The 21,393-nt window shown below is 42.5% G+C and overlaps 1 protein-coding gene across 3 annotated transcripts in view; it reads right to left on the bottom strand.

Moving 5' to 3' along the window:
- Positions 1–211: 211 nt before the first annotated feature.
- spag9b (sperm associated antigen 9b) overlaps positions 212–21,393 on the bottom strand; it is a 37,082-nt gene continuing 15,900 nt past the window's right edge. Inside the window, exons 1-26 of one of the 3 annotated variants that reach the window (XM_014334047.2) lie at positions 19,157–19,977; positions 16,745–16,892; positions 13,086–13,524; positions 12,884–12,977; positions 12,474–12,598; positions 11,883–11,940; positions 10,535–10,687; positions 10,370–10,427; positions 10,109–10,239; positions 9,935–9,991; positions 8,315–8,494; positions 7,038–7,167; positions 6,855–6,944; positions 6,567–6,728; positions 6,189–6,360; positions 5,835–6,035; positions 5,586–5,742; positions 4,643–4,771; positions 4,455–4,535; positions 4,297–4,364; positions 4,065–4,213; positions 3,806–3,977; positions 3,613–3,726; positions 3,258–3,434; positions 2,050–2,181; positions 212–1,962 (exon numbers count right to left, since the gene is read on the bottom strand). In XM_014334047.2, coding sequence (XP_014189533.1) covers positions 1,859–1,962; positions 2,050–2,181; positions 3,258–3,434; positions 3,613–3,726; positions 3,806–3,977; positions 4,065–4,213; positions 4,297–4,364; positions 4,455–4,535; positions 4,643–4,771; positions 5,586–5,742; positions 5,835–6,035; positions 6,189–6,360; positions 6,567–6,728; positions 6,855–6,944; positions 7,038–7,167; positions 8,315–8,494; positions 9,935–9,991; positions 10,109–10,239; positions 10,370–10,427; positions 10,535–10,687; positions 11,883–11,940; positions 12,474–12,598; positions 12,884–12,977; positions 13,086–13,524; positions 16,745–16,892; positions 19,157–19,326 — 3,651 coding nt within the window. In that variant the 5' untranslated portion in view covers positions 19,327–19,977 and the 3' untranslated portion in view covers positions 212–1,858. Of the gene's footprint in view, positions 1,963–2,049; positions 2,182–3,257; positions 3,438–3,612; positions 3,727–3,805; positions 3,978–4,064; positions 4,214–4,296; positions 4,365–4,454; positions 4,536–4,642; positions 4,772–5,585; positions 5,743–5,834; positions 6,036–6,188; positions 6,361–6,566; positions 6,729–6,854; positions 6,945–7,037; positions 7,168–8,314; positions 8,497–9,933; positions 9,992–10,108; positions 10,240–10,369; positions 10,428–10,534; positions 10,688–11,882; positions 11,941–12,473; positions 12,599–12,883; positions 12,978–13,085; positions 13,525–16,744; positions 16,893–19,156; positions 19,978–21,393 lie in introns of those variants that run through there. The other 2 variants (XM_014334046.2, XM_014334045.2) reach the window with 2 other exon arrangements.

The raw sequence follows: 21,393 nt of genomic DNA, 5'->3' as shown, positions 1-21,393 counted from the left end.
AATCCTCAGTGTGGCTTTTTTATCCTCTCAGTTTTAGGTCCAGCAGCACATTCTCTTTTCCCATACCCTAAAAATATTCCCACATATCAAAGTCTAAAAATAGATTTCATCTATACATTAGGAATTCTGTTAGAAAAACTCACACAGTATCTACATGGAGGCAGACTCACATGCTGCAGAAAGGTGCCATCACTTAAACCAGACACAACTATTGTTTTAGCATGTGGAAAACTTTATATTCTTTAACCTTTGGTAACAATCAGAGCATTGTGTTGAGAAAAAAATTAATACTCTGTTACACTCAAAGCCTTTAAATCAGTCCTCACGCATATCAAAGAGCCAAAGGACTCGACCTCATCCTGGATTCAGTACAAGTCTGTGGTGTGTAAACCTAAAGAAAGTCCTTTCTTTAGGTTTATACAGACACAGCAGCTTCTGCTTGTTATGTCATCAAATGTTCTGTGAGTGAGTTAAAATGGTAGCTGCTACTGCAACTCCGTTAGAGCTGCAGTTTGTGCCTCTCATTCATTAACACTGGGTTCAGTCACAGAGCTAAGCATCAGATTTTCAGGAAACACAACAACCCCAACCATGCAGAGTCTAAAGACACGTCCTGGGAGGGGGGAAAAAAAATCTCAAAATGAAAATATGTCCCAAGATTCATACAGACGAAGCAGCACTACATGAAGTGCCAGGAAACATTTTCAAGAGGACCATGAATACCTGTGCAAAACGAGACATTTTATAGTTGTTATAGAGCAACATTTGCTGCTGCAAATGCTGCAAACTGCTGCATCTATAAATTGTGCAGGTGTAACTACAGACACTACAGTAAGACTGATCAAATGCTAGAATTTCACCAAAACCAAAGCAGAAACAGCCTGTACCTCACAGCATGAAATTATTTGTCTGATAAAATTGGAAGGACAAGCAGCACAAACATGATGCAGAAGTTCATTTCAGTGACTCGAAATTTGAGAATGTAAAACTCAGCAGCCCGATTGGTCACATTCCTCATTCAGCAGAGTCCAGAATTATAAGTTGCATATTTAAAAAAAACAACAAACAAAGAAACACTGATTGTATGTGTTTGTGTTGAACGGACTAATTAGCTGTACAGGCTTCGAAGTTATTCTCATGGGTGAAGTTGGGAATAATAACATGGAAGTCTGTGGCACCTCTAGTGGCCATTAGAAGAACTACAATCTTTGGTGCTTCCACATGGGCTCTTTTTTCCAGGGCTCGGTTCTGCAGCGTGGTGCAGATCTGTGGCCTGAATGTAGCGGCAACACACGAGGCACAAACTGGGCTACCATTACTGCAAATTGATTATTAGGATAGATAAACAAAACAGACACAAACCAGCTTGATATGTGGTGTATTGCATTTGACCTAAAGACTTTCAAAAGCAAAGTTATCAAATGAAGGCTTTCCATTTTACACTATTATGTGGCCACTTTCTGTTGTGTTTTCATTGACCGATTTTACATATGCCGAGTCCAGCATGGGCACACAGTAACTGGACTGAATGAAGGGAACCTGGAAATGTCAAATACAACAAATCAAAAGTAATTCTGTCCTCATCAACCGCTTTACATTAAATAATATTAAAAGAGGCATTATAACAGATTACATTTCAAATCCATGAAATTAAAAAGAAAAAGAAAGAAAACAATAATAAAACAACATGCATCAAGGTTAACGTTGAGGAGGAGCTCAGAGCAGTTTTTGCTTGTTTTTTACTCTTTCTGTCCAGGACTGAGGAAGAAAAGAAAGTGCTGATTAAACTCGTAGAGAAGCCTCGCCCACCTCGACGACTCCGTGGTTTGAGAGAAAAGGCAAATCAGGCCTCGAGAGCTCAGTCCTGAGTCACCTGCCAAACGATAAGGTGGCTGCGCTCGGCTTTAGGCTGAAGTTTGATGGGGGCGTCCTCCGCCTCCTCCATCTCTCCGTCCTCATCGCCTGCAGACACACAAGTCGTCATGTTCTCCTCTACAACCACTGCGCCGTTACCGCCTGGTCTGTAAGCACGTCATGCAACAAACTCACCCATTCTGAAGTCGATGTAGCCTTCTCCTCCGCTCATCACCAGCATACACTTAGTTCCTTCCTGAGTTGTGGCATCTGCCGCCTTGTCGCCAGCTGCTTCTCCTGCACACGATGCAGATGCAGCTGCGTGACCTGAAAGCACAGAGGGACAAACTCCAGATCGCATCTGCTCAGCCACTTTTTTCTAGTTTTCACATTTAGCCCTTATTAATTACCAGAATTACACCCAGTCAGATTTTAGCTCACTAGTTAGTCAGCTGTTTGAGAATGACAGGAACTATAACGAAGCATTGCCTTCCCTTTATTACTAGTCAATAAAGGACCGAGTTGTTGTGCTAAAGCATTGGATTTTATGCCTACTCAGTTTTAATGCAGAGTTAAGAAACAAACACGAGCAAGGACCGAAAGCTGAGGTTGGCATCACTTGTTTTGTCATCATTTAATTAGTGCTGTCAGCGTTAATCTCGTTAAAATGACGTTAACGCCATAACTGCATTAACCCGGCAAATCTCCGTTAGCGAGTTAGCGCGGATTGGCCCGTGCATGGGGCTTCACGGAGTGAACGCGTTAATGAGTTAACCGTGCTAACGCGTTGTTGACAGACTGGCTGCGGTCTGTAATGTGAACTTGAACTTGAAGGGAGGCCCCTCAAAGAAAGAGCCGCAGGTGTCGTCACTGGCAGTCGCGACGCGGTAAGGGCCCTTCTGCCTTATGTTTGGGAGGGATCTAGAGTCCTTTCACTTTTCCTCATTGAATCTTTACAATCTCATACCACAGTACTTTCATTTGTTAGATTTTAATGATTAAACTCCCTATATTTTGCTTTTTTCTATATTCTGTAACTATTTTATTGTATCTTTTTCCATCAGGTTTCTGGTCCCTCCTGGTTGTTAGCAGGCTAGATGAGATATATAATCTCCTTGGTCAGTTCTGGGTGTATCCTACTCTGTGAAGTGGAGATTTACTTATTAATTTTCCAGTTTTGGGGGATTAGTTGACCTGCTGCTCTTTCCTCTAACCAAGAACAGCTTTGGAGAAGATGTAACTCTGCAGTAAATAAAGACTGCCGTAACATCACATGTCTATTTAACAACGATTTGACACCATTAATCACATTGTTCAACTAAACTAAACCCTCAGGTTGTGAGTGGTTTAGAGCAGAGGATTTGGGCTTCTGCAGTTTGTTTAGTCCATTTCTGCTTGCTCACCTGGAACAGCTGTGAAGAACTTGACAGCATCACGGTGACCATGGAAAGAGAGCTGAGCGTGAGCCATGGAGCAGTACGGAACAAACGTCCCTGCTGTGACTTTGTCGCCACTGTCGTCACCATAAACACGGACTGCACTTCCTGGTTGGTTACCTGCTGCCTTGGTAACCTTGCTGGCTGCTAATGATAGAGCAGGAGTGAATCAACTATTAAGCAACATAATGTCATTACTACACTGCAACAGCTCATTCAGAGATCACACATAAAGGCAGCAACACATACAGAACAAATAAGCATAACCAAAGTCTCAACTAAGAGGTTAGAAAAGAACTAAACAGATCCAGCTCAGACTCACCCTCTGTCAGAGGGATGGAGATGATAACGCCATTGCCAGTTCCGATCCACAGACGGTTACACGACACCATCAAAGCCGTGATTCTGACAAATGAGAAGCCCAGTTTGCCCGTGCCTGGAACACAGACAAAGCTTTTATCTCTGCATTTTCAAAACATGCTGCTGTTGTCAAGACGGACGATTGTAGAACTGACCCAACATTTTGCTGACATAGGGCTCGATGTCGACATCCTGGAGGTGCTGGTAGGTGTGAGCGTGGAACAGCCTGAGGGTGGAGTCGAGTCTGATGGACACCCAGATACCGTCGCCGTCCCAGGCCAGCAGACGTACCTGACTGTCCTTACGAGGGTGGGCATCAAATGATTTCTGCAGTGTACAAAGACATTAGCAGTTTAGACATGACGCAAAGGGAAGATTTCAGAAGTGCTAATCATTACCACAAGGTTACTGTACCTCTATCTTCATGGCTTTAGGTTGCACCACATAGATCTTGTTCCTGAAGCCACACCACACCTTATCATGCACTACTGTCATGCAGCGGATGGAGTGGTGAGGCCTCCCCAAGTCTAACAGATGGTAGTTTGTCAGGTCCCACTGTCCATCTTACAAAATAAACTCAAGTTAGACACCTGGATACTGTGTACACACGTTAAAGAAGGAAGTGGCAACAGCTCAACTCTCTCACCTACACCTCTGTGGAAAATGGCTAACGTGCCATCAGAGAGGCCGACTAGCACACGCCCTTTCACGTGTCTGTGGGAGGAAATGTGCGAGAATTACATGTTTAAACAGGCAAATAGGAAGGAAATAAACTCCAGCTGCCACCTGTCTGAATGCACTTACACTATGCCGAGCACAGAGTCCTTCAGCTTTATAGAGTGAAGACACTTCTTCCACTGAGCCACGGAGGAGTGCACGTACACACTGGAATCACAGCAGGTGCATCGATTTAGACAGAGGGTTTTTTTTCTGTTTTTAAATTCAGTCACTTACAAAAGTGCTGAGTGAAAGAAAAATGAAAAAAATCTCACTATCCATTCTGTGCGCCCAGCCACATAGTGGGAAGAACACTGCTCATTTTCTGAGCCTCTTCTCTCATCAGGTCCTGCTCCTCTGCGCTGGGGTTCAAGCTCACGCCATCCTTCAGCAGATCGCTCTCCCTGCTCGTCAGGGAACACAGTAAATACAGTGTTTACATCAGACGTCTGCACTGGGACACTTTAATCTTATGTGTTTGGACCCGAGTGTCCAAGAAGGACTGATTGTGTGTGTTTGTTGTACTTCAAAAGAGCAAAAAGTCAGTTATCGTCGTTATGCTTGATCACCAAAAGGACAAAGTTTTCTAAATGAGTCCTGTTTGTCGTCTGTCACTGTAAGTCTTAAACTTAAAAAGTGAGTGGATTAGTCACGCCGCTTCAATCAAAAGGAGACAAATAAAAATCTTGGACTGATTTTACCAACTTTCTTTTCAAGGAATAATGGATTAAATGCTTCACTGCGATGCACTGGGGATTAAGATACAGGACTGAGCAAAAGTCTCAAATCGTCCCACATTTCTTTCCCTTTTGCTCTCAAAAAGCAGCCAGATTTCAAAGGGTCCGGAGCAATAGTTCTCCAAGTTTGCTGAAGATCTTTCAAAGTTCTTCTTTGCACATTAGCTGATTAACAAAGGAATAAAGTGCGTGCCGCATATGCAGCCATTAAACATGCAGATCAGACAGTATACAATTCAGTATAGATCACGTTTCAAGGTAAAAGGCACACAGTCGATGAGTGATGCAGAAACAGAGCCTGACCTGAAGCTCTGATGCACTGCAGTAATCGTTCACTAATGTTTACATGCAGCTCACGATACAGTAAATGGTTTACAGCAAGCTATTGTTGCTGCTCTGTGGTTTGTTTATGGCGATGAAACAAAGTGAAGCTTTTATTAGCAAGACTGGATCACAACACCACTTTGCCTCTTCATGTTACCTCTGAGAGTAGTTGGCTGGCGTCTCTACTTTGTGCTGAGCTCCCAGTGGATCTGTGAAGACGTGCTCAGTGTAGATTTCTCGCAGGCTTTCTCGTTGGTCAGCAGATTCTGCACTGGTCTCTGTCGCCTCTGTGGCTTCTTCCGCTGGTCTGGATTCTGGGGAAACCAATCATGCAGAAGCACAGTAGTTTTATTTTTGCAAATGTATCAGAAGAAGACTCCTTTGCAGTGATCCCGAAAGCTCTTACCGGCTTCTCCATCTTTTCCTGCTGTCTGAGGAACAGCTGTTACTCCCTCAGCTTCACAGCCCACCACTGTGATGCCTCCCAGCACGCTGTCGCCACCTGTTGAGCTGGTACTGGTTGCTGAAGAGTTGCCATCTCCCACCGGTCCCACCTCAGAGTTTGGAGGCACTTCTTCTCCAGCTGGGTAGTCTGTCTCTCTCGCACCTGAAGAAAATTAATAGAGAAATCGTGCTGTTCTTTATAACTGATGTGCGTTTTCTGCAGGCCAGTGAATGCCAAGTGAGTTATCTCCACAAAAAGGACAATAAAAGAAAAAACGTCTCCAACTGTGGGATACAAATACACTGATTAACTGACCTGGCACGCTTGCGATGCAGAGGATGTGAGAGTTACAAACAAAGAAGCCCTCCAGGATGTTCCCAGGCTGGTTGGCATCAATGACGACAGCTTTAGTAGTAGACTTGGTGGTGGTGCAAATCCACACGAGTGACGACAACTCCTCCTGGTGCCGCTGCTCTTTCTGCTGGTCCTGGATCCACAAAAACAGAGAAGCGGAAAATAAATTACTTATTAACAAACCTTTAGTTTACAAAAGACAACAGCAAGACCCATCAGAATTCAAATAAAGATTAATTTGAACAAAGTTACTTTAATAGAATCAAAGAATAAAAAAAATACAAATTTGGAAATCAGCATTTTAGGTCAAAGATCACATCAAAGTGTGTGCGTATGTACCCTGAGTTCTTGATCCAGCTTATCCAGACTGCTCTGAGATCCAACCTTCTTTTTCGGGCTCTCTGGTCCTGACACGTCACTATAAAACACACTGGCCCCGACTATTGAACCTCCATCTCTGGTTTTACCTCCAGAAAGATTCACACAGGTAGCACACCACAGCTGAAGCACAGACACACAGATACAGCAGTCAGACATATGAATAATAAGCTAATAATTTACACCACACTACTGAGACAAAAGTCTCAAAATGTTCATATTTCCTGTTGTGAACCAAATCTTTAAAACCTTCATAGAAGCATCTTTCTCATCTAGCGGTCTGAGGAAGACAGGAACAGGTAGACTCTTCATCTTGCTCTCTGCCTGACCACCGTTAGCCTGAAAAGCCAAACACACAAACAGTCACTGCATTTAACGCTTTGTTCTAGTGTGAACTTCCCTTTGGTACAATTAATATTCTCCTTTCCTTACTTTGTACTTCTTAGGGAGGCTCCAGCCGTACGCCTGCAGTCTGCCATCCTCCTTCTGGACGTGGGCTTTGACCTGCTGGTATTGAGCCCTCTTCTGTTCTCGCCTGGATACCACACTATCAGCTGGCGCTCTGCGGGACAAAATAGCCGCTATTAACTCGACTCCATGTTGCATTTCCCCATCTCTCTTCTGCGCTAAACTTTGCTCCTCTTCCCCTGCTACATACGGTCACAGCCACTGAATGAAGTTCAGAGACAGCGGACAAGAAAAGTTATGAGAAATTATTGAACTCATAGATGACTAAAGGCTAAATAAAAGAAAAGAACATTTTTCATTGATTATTTTTCTTTTTTCCTCTTCAACTGAAGATTTGCCTTCTTTCATGTCAGTAGCCACTATACTACCGCCTCAGCTCCTCTACGCAGTTTATGGCTGACTAAAGAAAGGTGACTACAGATCAGGGCATCTGCTTCTCAGTCAGACTGAGGTGCAGGTAGGCTGCTATGATTTTGAGCGAGGTACACGAAACTGCTGAAACACTGATGACTTACTCCTTGATTTAATTACTGATTTGTTGTCCATTGGGTCTTCCTGCACATTCTCAACTTGTCTCACTTCTCCTCAACTCACATGTGTTTCTGTGGCTGCACTGACCAGAGCTCAAATCTTGACAGCCTAAATGTTTAACTTATCAAATGTGTGTTGAAGGGCAGCAAGGTGACGCGGTGGTTAGCAGTGCTGCTTCACAGCAAGAAGGTTCTGGGTTCAGCACCACGTGGCCGGAGCCTTTCTTGGATTTTGCATGTTCTCCCCATGTTCGTGTGGGTTCTTTCCGGGTACTCGGGTTTCCTCCCACAGTCCATAGACATGCAGTTAGTGGGGTTGGGTTAACTGGTGATTCTAAATTAACCATAGGTGTGAATGTGAGTGTGAATGATCATCTGTCTTTATGTGTTAGCCCTGCGACAGACTGGCGACCTGTCCAGGGTCTACCCCGCCTCTCGCCCTATGACAGCTGGGATAGGCAACCCTGAAGTGGAAGACCATGGATGAATGGAACATTTGAAGTGGGATTTTTATTTCCTAGTGTAAAAGTTCAATAGCAAAGCTAAAACAAGCTGAATACTTTTGGACACTTGGATCAAAGAATTTATCACTGAAGAAAATATTTGGAAAAATTAACAATGAATATGAGTGGGATGTTTGTGATCTTTGGTCAGTGCTCCAAAAGTAATCTCAGGAAACACGACTAACAGTGTGTGTGTTTTCTGACTTACTCCTCATTGAGGAAGTCAAAGGCTTTGCTCTTGTCACTGGGCAGCTGCTGCAGGGTGCTGCTCTTCTTCTTGACGGACGGCTGAATCTGAGAGGTGGGTGCGTTGTACTTGACGTTTACTGGGGCCTCCGCTGCCGGCTTCTTGGCTCCTCCGCCCGACGAGCTGAACAAACGGCTGAAACTGGAGGTGTAAGGGCAGGGAAGTGGAAAGGGAAAAAGGGGGGGGAAGGAGGGGGAAAAAAAGCACACAGACAAACATATAGAGGGGCGGACACAAAAGCAGTAGCTCCAGCAACACAGGTAGGGTTTAAGAATAAAAAAGGTTCCTCTCCCAGTGCCAACACGCCATGCTAGCCTTCATTCAAACCAGGGAATTAATTTGTCTTCTAAACAGAAAAGCATCAGAGCACCTGTAAATCCAGAATGCTGGAGAGCAGGGAGTGCGGGGTTAATACTGAGCACCGACTAGGATGTTAGTCAACACAGAGCAGAACAGGCCTGACCAAAAACAACTTCACATTCCCACAACTCCTCTACAGTAAGCAAACAAGCTTTTTAGCCATCTACATACAGTGATACATTTTTACCATTTTTCTAATTAACATAGGAAAATATCTGTCAATTAAAGTGGACCAATTATGCTTTTCTTTAGTGTATATATGATATATATAATTAATGTATGTGCAAGCAAATCCTCTGAGGCTGAAGCTGAGGCCTCACACTGCTCTAAATTCTTCCTTTCAGACAGTTTTCTTTTCTACTTTTGGACTTTTGTCAGAGAGACTGGAAAACCCTAATATGGTCATCTCTGGAAAACTGCCCACTGTGAGCACACCAGCTCCAACTGCTATTTATATCCTTTGTCTGTAAGGGACAGCCAATCAGGAGAAAGCTGGCTTAAATGGATGGAGAAGGGAGCTAAAAGTGCTCGTTACACACAGTGGCACAGTACCAGATAAATAAGAATCGCTTTAAACTGTAAATCATGCAAAGCTACTTTCATTTTTTATTTTTTAAATGTGGTGTTAGATTCTATTAAATCTATTATATCTTTAACTGTTTCAACCAAAACACTCCACCCATATTTCTGAGTTCCCTCCCCACTCTACACCAACCCTCCCAACACACCTCCTGCACACAGACGTCACAACATCAGGCAGAATAGAGGGACACACAGGAAAAAGGCAGAGATGCACATTTGTCAGATACGGTTTTATAAGTGCAGTTATTCCAGTCCCAAAGAACTGCTTCAAATAGTGCCCAGCCTCAAACCAAACTCAATCCTTATGGACTCTAACAAAGGAGAACAACAGCAGCCTCGGAAGCTTCTGAGGTTGATTTTTACAACCAGTTTTAAAACGTAATCAAGAATCTACGACTGGTCTGAGAACTGAAATCAGAGGCACTGCTCTCTGGATTCCTCTCCTCTGTTAGGGGTTTGTTATAAGATGACAGCTTCAATGGTCAGTTATGTTTATCACGTCAGATTTACCTACATCCTGGAGAAACCATTCAAACATGGAATACAGAAGAAGAGCAATAAATATCAACAATCATGGTAGTCGTGATTTAAGTCCTCAAGTTAAAAAAACAACAAAAACATAAAAACACTTGAGCTTACAACTGCCAGAGGCTGGACTTCTTTTTCTCTGGAAGAGTTGGGTTCTCCTTTGAAGCCCTGAAAGAAAAAAAACAAACAAAAAATTCTAACAATTTCTAACAAACTTCCTGTCTTAGCATATATTTTACTGTGTGCAGAAGAACATTTATATATGGACTCAGATGATCATGTTACCGGATCATCTCCGTCCATCTGACGGCCTCCTGCAGCTCCATGAGTCTCTCCTTGTACTGGTTCCTCTCCATCAGCACTCTGGCCATCTCCACCCTGGTGAAGCGCTTCCTCTGTGCTGTAGGCACATCACTCTGCAGGCAGGAGACCAATCTTTACTTAAAGATAACCGATACTTATAGCAAGTCAAATACCTCGACATTCTACGCTGCTCAGACTTGTATACGAATGCAACAAGCAGAAATAACAAGCGCCAAGACTCACATCATCCTCATTGTCATTCTTGACCTTCTGTTTGGCTTCGTCCAGCTCTGCTCGAACTCTGCGACAGAGTAACAAAGTACACACTCAGTCTGTCAGAACTGTAAAAGTGCAGACCCTCGACTGGTGGGCAATTCATTTATACATTGTGTTTTGAAGCTGACTCACTTTTTAAGTTCTTCCTCTAATTCTTTGTTTTTTTCCTCCAGTTTGGTCTTAGCATGTGTGACAGCATTCAGCTCTCCTTGCAGTACCTCCTTCTCACACGACAGCTCATCCACACGAGATATCAGGTCATTCTTCACCACATTCAAAGCATTTCTGAAAAGTAATACATATGCAGAAAAACACACAATCTGCTGTAATATCAATTTTAAACACAAGGGGGCACCATTACTCTGTTCCTCAATATTGGTTATTTCTATATTCATTTATCCATAAACTGACCAATTTTAACTCTGTGGTAAAAGTCTATCAAGTAGAGTCAAAAAATGCCCAGCTGGTTATTTTAAAGGTGGAAACATGACTCCACCCATCAGCCATTTTTAAAATGAAGTGGAATTTATGGTCCCGCATACGTGTCCATCCGTATACTCTTTTCGGTTGGAGAGAGTGCAGGAGAGAGATCCTGACTGCCGCTGGAAGGCAGATGATGAATCATGTATGCATCTGTCAAATGTTAACTGGTGCCAAAGTAGAGCAGGGAGTAATAGCACAGTTCATCGGGAATGGGAGAAACACGTACCTCAAAGATCCAAAAATAAAGCATGAAAAGCAGAGACAGTGGCTGCAGAGGACGATTTTCATTGTTTTTAACACTTTCAGCTGTTGCTCTGCTGCTGTTTCACTTCAGTCCTTTGCATGTTACAACTCCGCTCTTTTTTGCAGGTGGCTCACGGACCAACAATAACACGAGCTAGAAAAGCCCACAGACCAGCTGTAACCAAACCATAACTCACTGCAGACAGACAGGCGGACAGCGAACACACTCTCTGCATGACCATAAATTCATCTGCAGCCACATTGTGCCTCCTGGTGCACCCACAGTGACATATTGGACCACAGATTTATTAACAGCTTGTGACAAAATAAGACCCTCTTATGTCTTTAGAAATAAATAAATACTTATCAGGCTTTAACTAGCGAGGCACAGTGTCAGTTTATGACATGTCTGTACTCACTGGTGTCAGAAGCTGTGAGTACAAAAGGTCCAAACTGTGGGCTGTAACTGAGTCCTCACACTGTATTATAACTGCACTGTTGTAGGCTCATTAGTGATTCTAAATTAACCGCAGGTTTGAATGTGAGTGATTGTCTGTCTGCAGACAACCACAGCGGCTCACCTGTCCAGGCGCCTCTCGCCCTGTGGCAGCTGGCAGGTTTGCAGCACTCTGGGATACACTTATTTCTGCTGCTCTTAATAGTCTGCATTGGTTACCATTGAAATAAAATACTTGTGTACTAAACTGGCACAGCTTGAACAGCTCGCCTCCAAAACTTTTCAGTGATTACTCACTTGGTCTCTAGCAGCTGGGTGTTCTCATGGATAAGGTGTTCAACTTCTCGCCCCATACCTGAAAATGATCAGAGACAGATATTAAATCAAAATATCAATCAAAATCTTACTGACACCTATTTTTTTTATTCTATATTGTTTAGTATTTTTACGTTCTTACACATGTATGTCTGTCCTACACACTAACTCTCTCAGTCTTACCTAAAAAGTTGTAGTCTGAGAGTCATGCAAAGGGGAATAAGAAAGCGCTTTATGAGACTCTGCAAGTAGGTTAAGTGCTCTCATTTTAACACGTCTAATTTATAACATCACGGCTCTTCACAGCACAGCAGCGGCACTATAATTTACTCTGCCTATCCAGGAAAGAAACGTCACAGAGGGGACACATTATACACACAAATGAGGAAATCGATGAGCTAGTTAATAGAGAGAGAAATTCACTGACACACACCAGAAAACTCATCTGCATAGATGATAATGCCCGACAGCCAAAGAAAAGACAATTCAGAGAATACGAGAGGAGGGTAAAAATGGTAGTAAAATTAAAGACTGAGGCTACATCGTTACTCCTGACAGAGTGAGACTTCTTACCCAGCAGGTCAGCTCCTTCATCCACATCTCCTATGAGGTCATTTCCTGCAGACGACAGCTCCTCAAACAGAGAGTCGGTGTTGCGGTCGAATGCTAGATTCTCTACGCCACCTTTAGTTGGTGTGCTGAAAGGACAGGTGGGACACAGAGGAAAGGGAGAAAAGGATTATTATCATGAAGAAGAACGCGTGATTTTGCAATACTTTAGCACTTTTATCAGCAATAAAGCGGACTGATAAGGTGAGGCTCATTAGCGAGGTTACAATGAATATGATGGACATGAGTGTAATTGTATATATATATTTTAATAGTTATGTAAAAGCTCACAGATAAACTGATGAATACATATAACTTCATATTATTCATTGATAAACATAATTATTGCTTATGCTCTTAGGTTACTGCTGTACCTTGTTCCTCTGCAGCCAGCGAGGTCCATGTCCAGCTCAGGGGTGGACTCTATGATAGCCTGCACCTCAGACTTCTCCAGGCTATCTGCTCCATCTATAACCAGCACAGATTTAATACTAGCACAGTCTTAACTGAGAACAATTACAAGGGAGTGCAGTCATGTTACCGCAACAGAGAAGCTGTGATAAGAGAAGCACTGACCATCCTCTTTAAGAGGTGTAGCATCAGACTCAGGACCCTTCTGCTGTCCTTCCTGCACCGCTGCTATGTTCTTATTGCTCTCTGGCTTTCCACTGCTCCGGTCCAGGTTTTTGTTGTGGCCATCTGAAGTTTCCTGGTCCTTTAAGGGGGTGTCCACAGACTCCATGGCAACATCAGAAGCAGACCCTCTCCCAAGACTAGACATGGGACTCATGCCAGTGGAACCACCATCAAAAGGAGACAGTGGTGTGGTGGACTGAGAATTATTGCTGTAGTTAGATGTGGGGGTGTTTGATTTAGAGGCACCCCCCAGCGAGGGAGTGGTGGATTTGGACCCTCCATCTTGTAAAGACACAGGTGTTCCGTTTTTAGAGACGCTTCCCTGGTTGGTTTGCGTGTTGGGCCTGGAACTCCCACAGTTCAGTTGGGACAGTTCATCCTTAAGGTGAAGGAGGAAAACGGCAATCAGAAGATACGAGGTAGCAAAAAATAAAACTATGAGCCTCAGGAAGTCTTTAAAACTTTAAAATTCACTCCTTATCAATTGTAAAAAAGTAGGTTATGTGCACCTCACTGCATTCATAACAAAGCCAAGCAAAGTTCACATAAAAATGACTGTCATTCAATTGTAGTTCCACTAGGACATCATCAGTAAGGAGAATCTACATTTCCTCCATTCAAACAGAACATTATGTATTAACCATGTTAAAATGGGAACATTTTACCATGCAGCTAAACACACAGATACACAAAAAAAACCAACCCAGAATGCAACATGCTAAACAAACCCTTTATTCAATTAAAGCTAAAATACTACAATACCATAGACGAACAAGGCATCAAACGAGTCTAAAAAACAAGAAGAGTAAGATCATGGAGTGGCCGAGCCAGTTTCCAGACCTCAATCCTGCCATAAAAATCTGTGGACGGAGCTGAAGCTTCGAGTCGCCAAGCAGCAGATTTAAAGAGTTTCTGTAAAGACGAGTGGGCCAAACTCGTTACGGAGATGTGCGAAAACCTGGTGACCAACTACAAGAAATGTCTTACTGTTCAAAGTGCGCGCCAAACAGGATGTCTCCACCAAGTACTGTCATGTTTTGCTTTGGGATTAAATACTTATTTCACTTAATGACATGCAAATCTTTTTATGACTTGTGTAATTTGATTTTGGGGTTTGGTTGTTTTTTATTTGTGGTTCATGTTCTTTCTCTTTCTCACTCTCCATTAAAATGAAATTAACAGAAAAACAGACTGTTCATTACTTTAAGTGAACATACTTACAAATTCAGCAGGATAGCAGATAATTATTTCCCCCACTGTACATATACTTCACTACTGTAAATACGCCAAACTACTTTTTTCCTCTGTATTATGACTGTGCTCCAAGTGTTGTTGAAACTACTCCATCCTGCAGTTCTCATCATCTTGTTTGATGTCATCTTTACTAAAAACCAAAAATGTATCTCAATGACAGAAAACACATTTTTATTTTGGCACAAGCTGCTCGAGCTTTCCAGTCAATGGGCATGGGCAGGATTATTCCGATATCAGAAAGGTCACTTTTGACTGATTTTCAGTTACTTATCTGACCTCACCTCCGACAGTCTTCAGTTTACACTGTATATTCCGCTACAAGGCATTTTTTGCTGCTGTAATTACTAAAAGTCTATAAAGGACATCAATCCAAGTTTAGTGGATGCCGCATGTAGTTATCTGCTAATTAACTGGATCACTTGATTACCAGCTTCTTGATCAGTTTTCTAGGATCCTCAATGCCAGGAGTGGTGCACTGTTACAGGTCTGGTGCAGAGTCCATTCTGCCTCAAAGAATCATTCCACATTTAAACAGGTTTAAGTTTCCCTCAATCTGGGATGCAGGCCCCAAACAGCTCAACTTCACAAATCTTTTAAAATGTCATTAAACCTGAATTATTGTTTCTAGTTCATTTAATAAAAGAGGCACTTCCCCTTCTGATACTGCTAAAACACTCTGTTGCTAGGCAAGCATCGTGCATTATCACTGGGACTTAAAGTATTTTTAGTTTTTAGCATGAGCAAATATTAAAACACACAAACACACACACAGTGCAAAACCTGCAAACCACCTAAGACACAGAGCACAGAACTACATTAGCCTGGTGGATGCACAGGCTATAGTTTCTACCTGGTCCTGATCAACATCCACATTGGGAACATTCTGTGGTGAACTTTCACCTTCCACTGTGACTGGAGAAAACAGTTCTTCAAGCTGAGAAACATTGGAAATGAATTATTCACTAAACACACTATGTAGTTTTACTGCTATATAGTGGCCACGCTAATGTGAAACCACTCTAAGGAAGATGAAAAGCTCAAAAGCCAACAACAGGAAAAGTGTGGGAAAGGCCTGAACTTATGAAACATAGCAGTGAGTCCTGTTCAAGGCTTCCTTTGACAGTAAAGGTCACCGCTTTGCCAAAATGTCTCTGTAAAAGTCAATTAAATCAAAACTTTCAAGTATTACGTTCGTCCTCTAAAGTTCACGAGCACTTAGCAGAGGCATTTCGATTTTCTAAGCCTCAATTGTTTTGATCCTCTAATGCCGGAGACCTCTATCCCATAAATAGGACAGTGCTGATGCAAAAGAATCAATCAGGACGATAACGCCATCATCCAGATCCCTCTGTCATCTTGACAAACACAAAAGGGATAAAGAGGCGTTCGCAGACAGTATTAGAGAATTAAATTATATCCATGCTACAGTTTCCTCTAACATAATCCCTCTTCCCTCTCCGAGTCCACCTATTCTCCTCCCTCTGCACCGGTGGGAGTATTTCCTTTCAGGTTACTTGTCTGCACAATGGCGTCACTCCATTGTTGCTATAGTTACACTGTACAGCCAATTGGGGGAGAACAGTGCTCAACTGTTGACTGTGGCTCTTTCCTAAGCTTCCAAAAAAACATCTGCACACAAACACATACAAGCTGCTGAACGTGGTGGGAGAATGGGATCATTAACTAAATCTTCTGAAAAGGTCAACTAAGAGGACCAAACACAAAGGCGCTGCTGTGCAGCTGGACTAAGAGTGAAGTGTAAAACCGTGTCATTGTGTAAAAGCTAAGTTGGAAAAAGGATACACTGGGATATGCCAGCATTGCAAAACTTTGATAACTGAATGTTATTTCACTTTCACACTCTTAAAATGTCCTCTTGACCCAGTACTAGTGTAATAACTACAAATGAATACTTATTAGATGCTCATAAATATTCATGATGGAGCTTTGCTGGAAGCATGGTTACCAACAGCAACAATGTGAAGACACACTGTCCTTTCTACCCTCCCCTGAGGTTAAAGGCAGGCCCCCGAATGGTACCACTTTCCCTGTTTCCTGGGCTCCACGCCACCCCATCTCGCTCTCTCTCGCACGCGCTGTTAAAAATTCTGGGCACACTGAACAACCCTTTCTCTCTGGATGGAAATGTAGTCTTTCTTTGGTGTTTCTGCTGGCACTGGATGCTTTCGATTTAGCTTCACAAACTCTTAAGCGAACACGAGATGATGTCATGGATCTGATCCGTGGGAAGCTTGCTAACTTTACACTTTGGAATTGTTGATATGAAGAGAAGTCTTTCTTTGGAATGAATTAACAGTGCAAACAGTGACCTGCCTACGTCATACCTTGAGGCTGGTGTTAGACCGTGGATGGCTAAGGTTGTTGAATCTCCATGGTTCAGATGGGGTGTCCACGGGTTCTCTGTGGAGGTCAGGGGTCATGCCATCAGCTGCAGGAAGTTGGAACAGGCCCATGGAGACTGGACGCTCCTTCCTGGAGACGGAGAGACGCAGAAAGAGGGATAACTCAAACGTGATGAGAACAACTTTGGAAGGAGTGAACGATTTTCTAAGGGGCTGGTCTGTTAACGTTTTACAATTAGCCATGCCAACGTTAAAAATCCCAACTGAAAATGTGAAAATCATCCAAACACTTTCATTAAAACACTGAAACAAGATGTAAATGAATAATTTCCTTCAATACATAAAAGGTAGAAAAGATGTTCAGAATAAAAAAAAATTTAAGGAATGAGACATATTTTTCAAATACCAGCAGTTTGTTTTTATTTGTTCAAATACTAAATATTTAAACAAAGCCTTTCATAGTAGAAAATGAAAGCTCTTTATTTCTTACTGGAAATTAACTGCTGCAGCATACCTACCTAGATGTGTCCTCAGAGACTTATGTGAGCTGGTCTCTGAGGTCAATCTTTAGCTACGTCCACATTAATCATTTTAATTTTCAAAGGCATAACCTTTGCACAAAAACAATAGTGCCGCATTATCGGAACAATAAAACTCCGGGTCTACGTTTTAGTCTGGCTGCTCAGCATGTGAGGCTTTAAAAACTAAGCCACATACACTGACGTTAGCTGCCACATGGGTACTGTGGGTCACTCCCACAGACTGTATAAAAAAAATATCTTCCGAGTTTAAAAAGTAAAGTGTTTTAAGCCTGCATTCTTTCTACTGACCACAACAGCAACACCTGCAGTTACAAATATACTTCCAAGCTCTACAGAAAGGCCATTGGTCATTCCCATAGCAAAGAATTATCCATGCACACGTTTGTCTTGGCAATCACAAGTTGTAAGCTAATAATTATTTAGTAGTTGGTCTTAAACTACAGCATTAATTAATTAAAATTCTGACCTGATTATAGTGCTCATAAAGAAAAAGGTGAAGGTATCACTAAAGTTAACAACTTATCCCAAGGATATTATTCCCTTGGCAAGTGACTGACAAGGTCTGTATGATAGAGGATTTTACACTTTGTGCAAATCCACCTTGAATTGGCTTAGTAAGTTCATCATGACTGAATTTGATAAGCTCCATGAATATCTATACCAAATTTTACAATGTTTAATCCATTAGTTGCTGAGATATTGTAGTCACACTGCTAGCAGAGCTAAAGATTACATTTATTTTGCAGCAGAGGTCTTAATTAAAAAGGAACCACAGAAAAATGCAGGACGTGTACATTAATGAGTGTAGTTTATGTGATACTATACAAACAATGGGTTCTTACTGAATCCTTTTTGCTCTGTTTTGTTAAACAGTTACTGTCATACTCCTCCAAAAAAATCTTACATTTAATTTGATCTTGCTAAATTAAATGGACATTTTCCAGTGCAGTGAAAGCAGATCATCAGTTAGACAAAACAACACAAAGTGTGTGACAAAACTGAATGGGGATTTCACAAAGACGTGTTGTAGCAAAGACTCCCTTGGCACTGAAGTGGTGGGAGGAGAAAAATAACTTGTTGCCTCATAAACTCAATTAGCTCCCAACTACTAGGCTCAGGCAAGTCACACAAAACCAAGTTTACCAGCCTCTATCAGAGAAAAGGTGCATTTTGTCATCTGTGTTATTAATGTACAGCTTAGGAAGAAATCATCTTCAGTTTCAATAAATACACTCTGGCAGCTCAGCTGCCTGGAAGTGATGCACACAAACTTTGACAACAACTGTAACACAGCGTTCTCCACTGCATCGAGCTAATACACACAAGCAGCTTTTCACACTACAGTGACCAAAAAAAAAAAAAAAAAACTGTTGTAGAGTGAAGAGAACAATGGCTGCCATGGGGAATAAAGCAGCCGGCAAGCAGCGATTAAAAGCAGCCCTAAAAAAAAACAAAAAAAAAACAATAGACACAGCAGTCACACGCAGGCCCACTGATGGTGAGCAGCACTCGTTTTTGTTTTTTGAAACATAACAGGGGGAAAAATATATTTTACATGTTAAGCTTACCAGTACCAGTTTTACTTTCAAAAGATGGTTATTATCAACCGGTACACCCACCAAAACCACCAATTTCAAAGGTGAAATTGGGAAAGATGATTTAGTCAAGATATGACTCATGCCACTCACATCTCTCTCTCTCTTTTGACCTACTTTTAGAGTGCAGTCTGATAGTGTCAGACAAACGCACCCACATGGCAGCAACACTGCAAGGTTTCAAAGACTCTGTAGCTGCAAGTACTGATTTCACATAACTACGCAACTCACATAACACGAACAAACATATTTTGTACCTGCTGGGTCTGGGTAAGGAGGGTAAGGAAGGCAGGGCAGGTAAGCCTCCGGTAGAAACAGAGTAGTGAACCAGCAGCAGCACTGATAGAGAGACTAGCACAGCAGAATTGATGACCACCGCTCCCCCTACAAAGCCAAAAACAAACAGCAGCATACACCCGGGGCTCATGGCCCCCCCCAAATCATGGCCCCTCGCCGGAGACAGGTAACCGCACTCTGCTGTTTTCGGTTTTACTACTGCGGGTACATCTACGGCAGAAGTCAAAGATGTTGTATCCTCCTAGGTCAAAGTCCCCAATGAGTGCAGAGCTGTGGGCTCTGCAGCTCAGTGCTGAGGCACCAAGAGACAGTGGGAGCAGGTCAGAAGCGCAGCAATGTGTCAGCAACAATCACAACAACAGTAATCCTGGTGGCTTCAGCACCAGTCAGAGATTAGAGCAGCGCGGCAGATGATCCGGAGCAGAGAGAGACTGGTAGCTTCAGCTCTCGTTTCACTGTACTCCACTGGAAGGTGATTGTTTTTCTTGCTCCTTTCCTCTTCCTATCCTCTGCCGAGATGCCACACGGCAGCCACTGTGCAGTCTAGAACACTCTGACGCTTTCCCTCTCTCCGTGCGATAGCACCCACTACCACCCCTCCCTTTCCGTCTCTCTCTCTCCATCTCCCTTTTGGATGCTGAGGCAGCTCGTTCCATATGCCTCTTCTCAGGCTGCAGCTTACTGGCTGCAAAATGAGGAGACTGATCAAAACGAGCGTGCGTGCGTGCGTGCGTGTGTGTGAGTGAGAAACTGCATTCACTGAATGCATCAGGTATCTAATGTTAAATTTTGTCAACAGTAAAAAATGCTGGACGAAAAAAAAAATATGGGGGGGGGCCTTCAGTTTAGCTCAGTGGGTGTTCAAGTGACTACAGGCTGTGTGGCCACAAAGCAGCAGCCCAGGTTTGAGTCCAAAGTTCAAGTCCAAGTTATAATAAAATTAGATTACTACATTTAGATTATATATATAAGCTCAGTATAGCAATCTGTATGCATCTGCGCCTGGAACGTGTTGCGTATTCAGTTATTTGAGCACAGCCATGTTAGGTTGAGCTAAACGCTAATGTCACAAGGCTAACATGCTTCATGCTGATGTTGTAGGCATCTTATTCTGCTCATTTTCAGCTCAATAGTTTAAGTCCTGGACTCCGCTAGAGCAGCTTTGTGTGATTAGCTCTTCATAATAATCCTTATTGTATATATGCCCCTTCACTTTAAGCCAACTGCTTTCTGATTGGCTGCCCTTTGTAAAGAGAAAGTTTGAACAGGAGGTGGGTGGGGCTTCTGGACAGAGATGTGTGCACGAGCCGCCCAGATTAACCCTTTATCTCTTGAAAAGCTACTAGCTGTAACCTTTGAGGCTCTTTTCTGAAATGAGCAGCCTCTGCCTATGCAGCTACCCTTGATTCTATTCAAATGGTCATCAAAGTTTTTATTGATATACACTGAGGTGTCAAAACCATCATTAAGGGTACAAGTGAGGCTGTCATTTGACAACTTCCCCTGTACTCTTAATGAAGAGCACAGTAATATCTGTTGTGTTATAAATAACATCATACAAAGTCAAGAAAAGAGGGGGAAAAAACTGAAACCACAGCTTTGGATCATTTGTGCTTAGACTGACCTCAGAAAATAATAATAAAAAAAAAAGCATACTGCATTTCTACTGTAAGCAGATAGATTATAAACCACACTGAATACAAAGTTGTGTTGCAGCTATTTGACCTTAAACCAGTCTACTGCAGTAATAAAAGCTTTGACTTCACAGAGTACCCCAGTCATATGTTACCATCATTTGAGTCCTAAGCCTGTCTTTATAATGCCTCCATGCAGTTTATGGATGTCTACCAAGCTCGTTAGCCTTGGCGGATAATTTAGCACTCCACCTCCCACAATGGTGGGTCGAAAGTAGTGTTTCAACTTTTATGGCTACACTTTTCAAATTTTGACGCAGATGTTTGTAGATCGAAATGCAAAGCTGGTTATGGAAACACGTCTAATCTGAGGAAATATCTGGACAACCAAACACTTGTCAAAGTTGAATGTACCACATCTGACAGCATGAACGTCAAATTCACAGAAGGACTAAAGGCTAAATTTTGCACTTATTTGAGGATGATGGTGATGATGAAGCTTTTAGAGAGGCAGCGATAGCTTCCAATCCTGTAGCGGGATAAGTTATCACAGAAATTGGACT

Source organism: Haplochromis burtoni, unplaced genomic scaffold (assembly GCF_018398535.1).
Source record: "Haplochromis burtoni strain Fernald_Lab_line unplaced genomic scaffold, NCSU_Asbu1 Contig_71, whole genome shotgun sequence".
Lineage (NCBI taxonomy): Eukaryota > Metazoa > Chordata > Actinopteri > Cichliformes > Cichlidae > Haplochromis > Haplochromis burtoni.
This window is presented reverse-complemented; position numbering and strand designations above follow the sequence as displayed.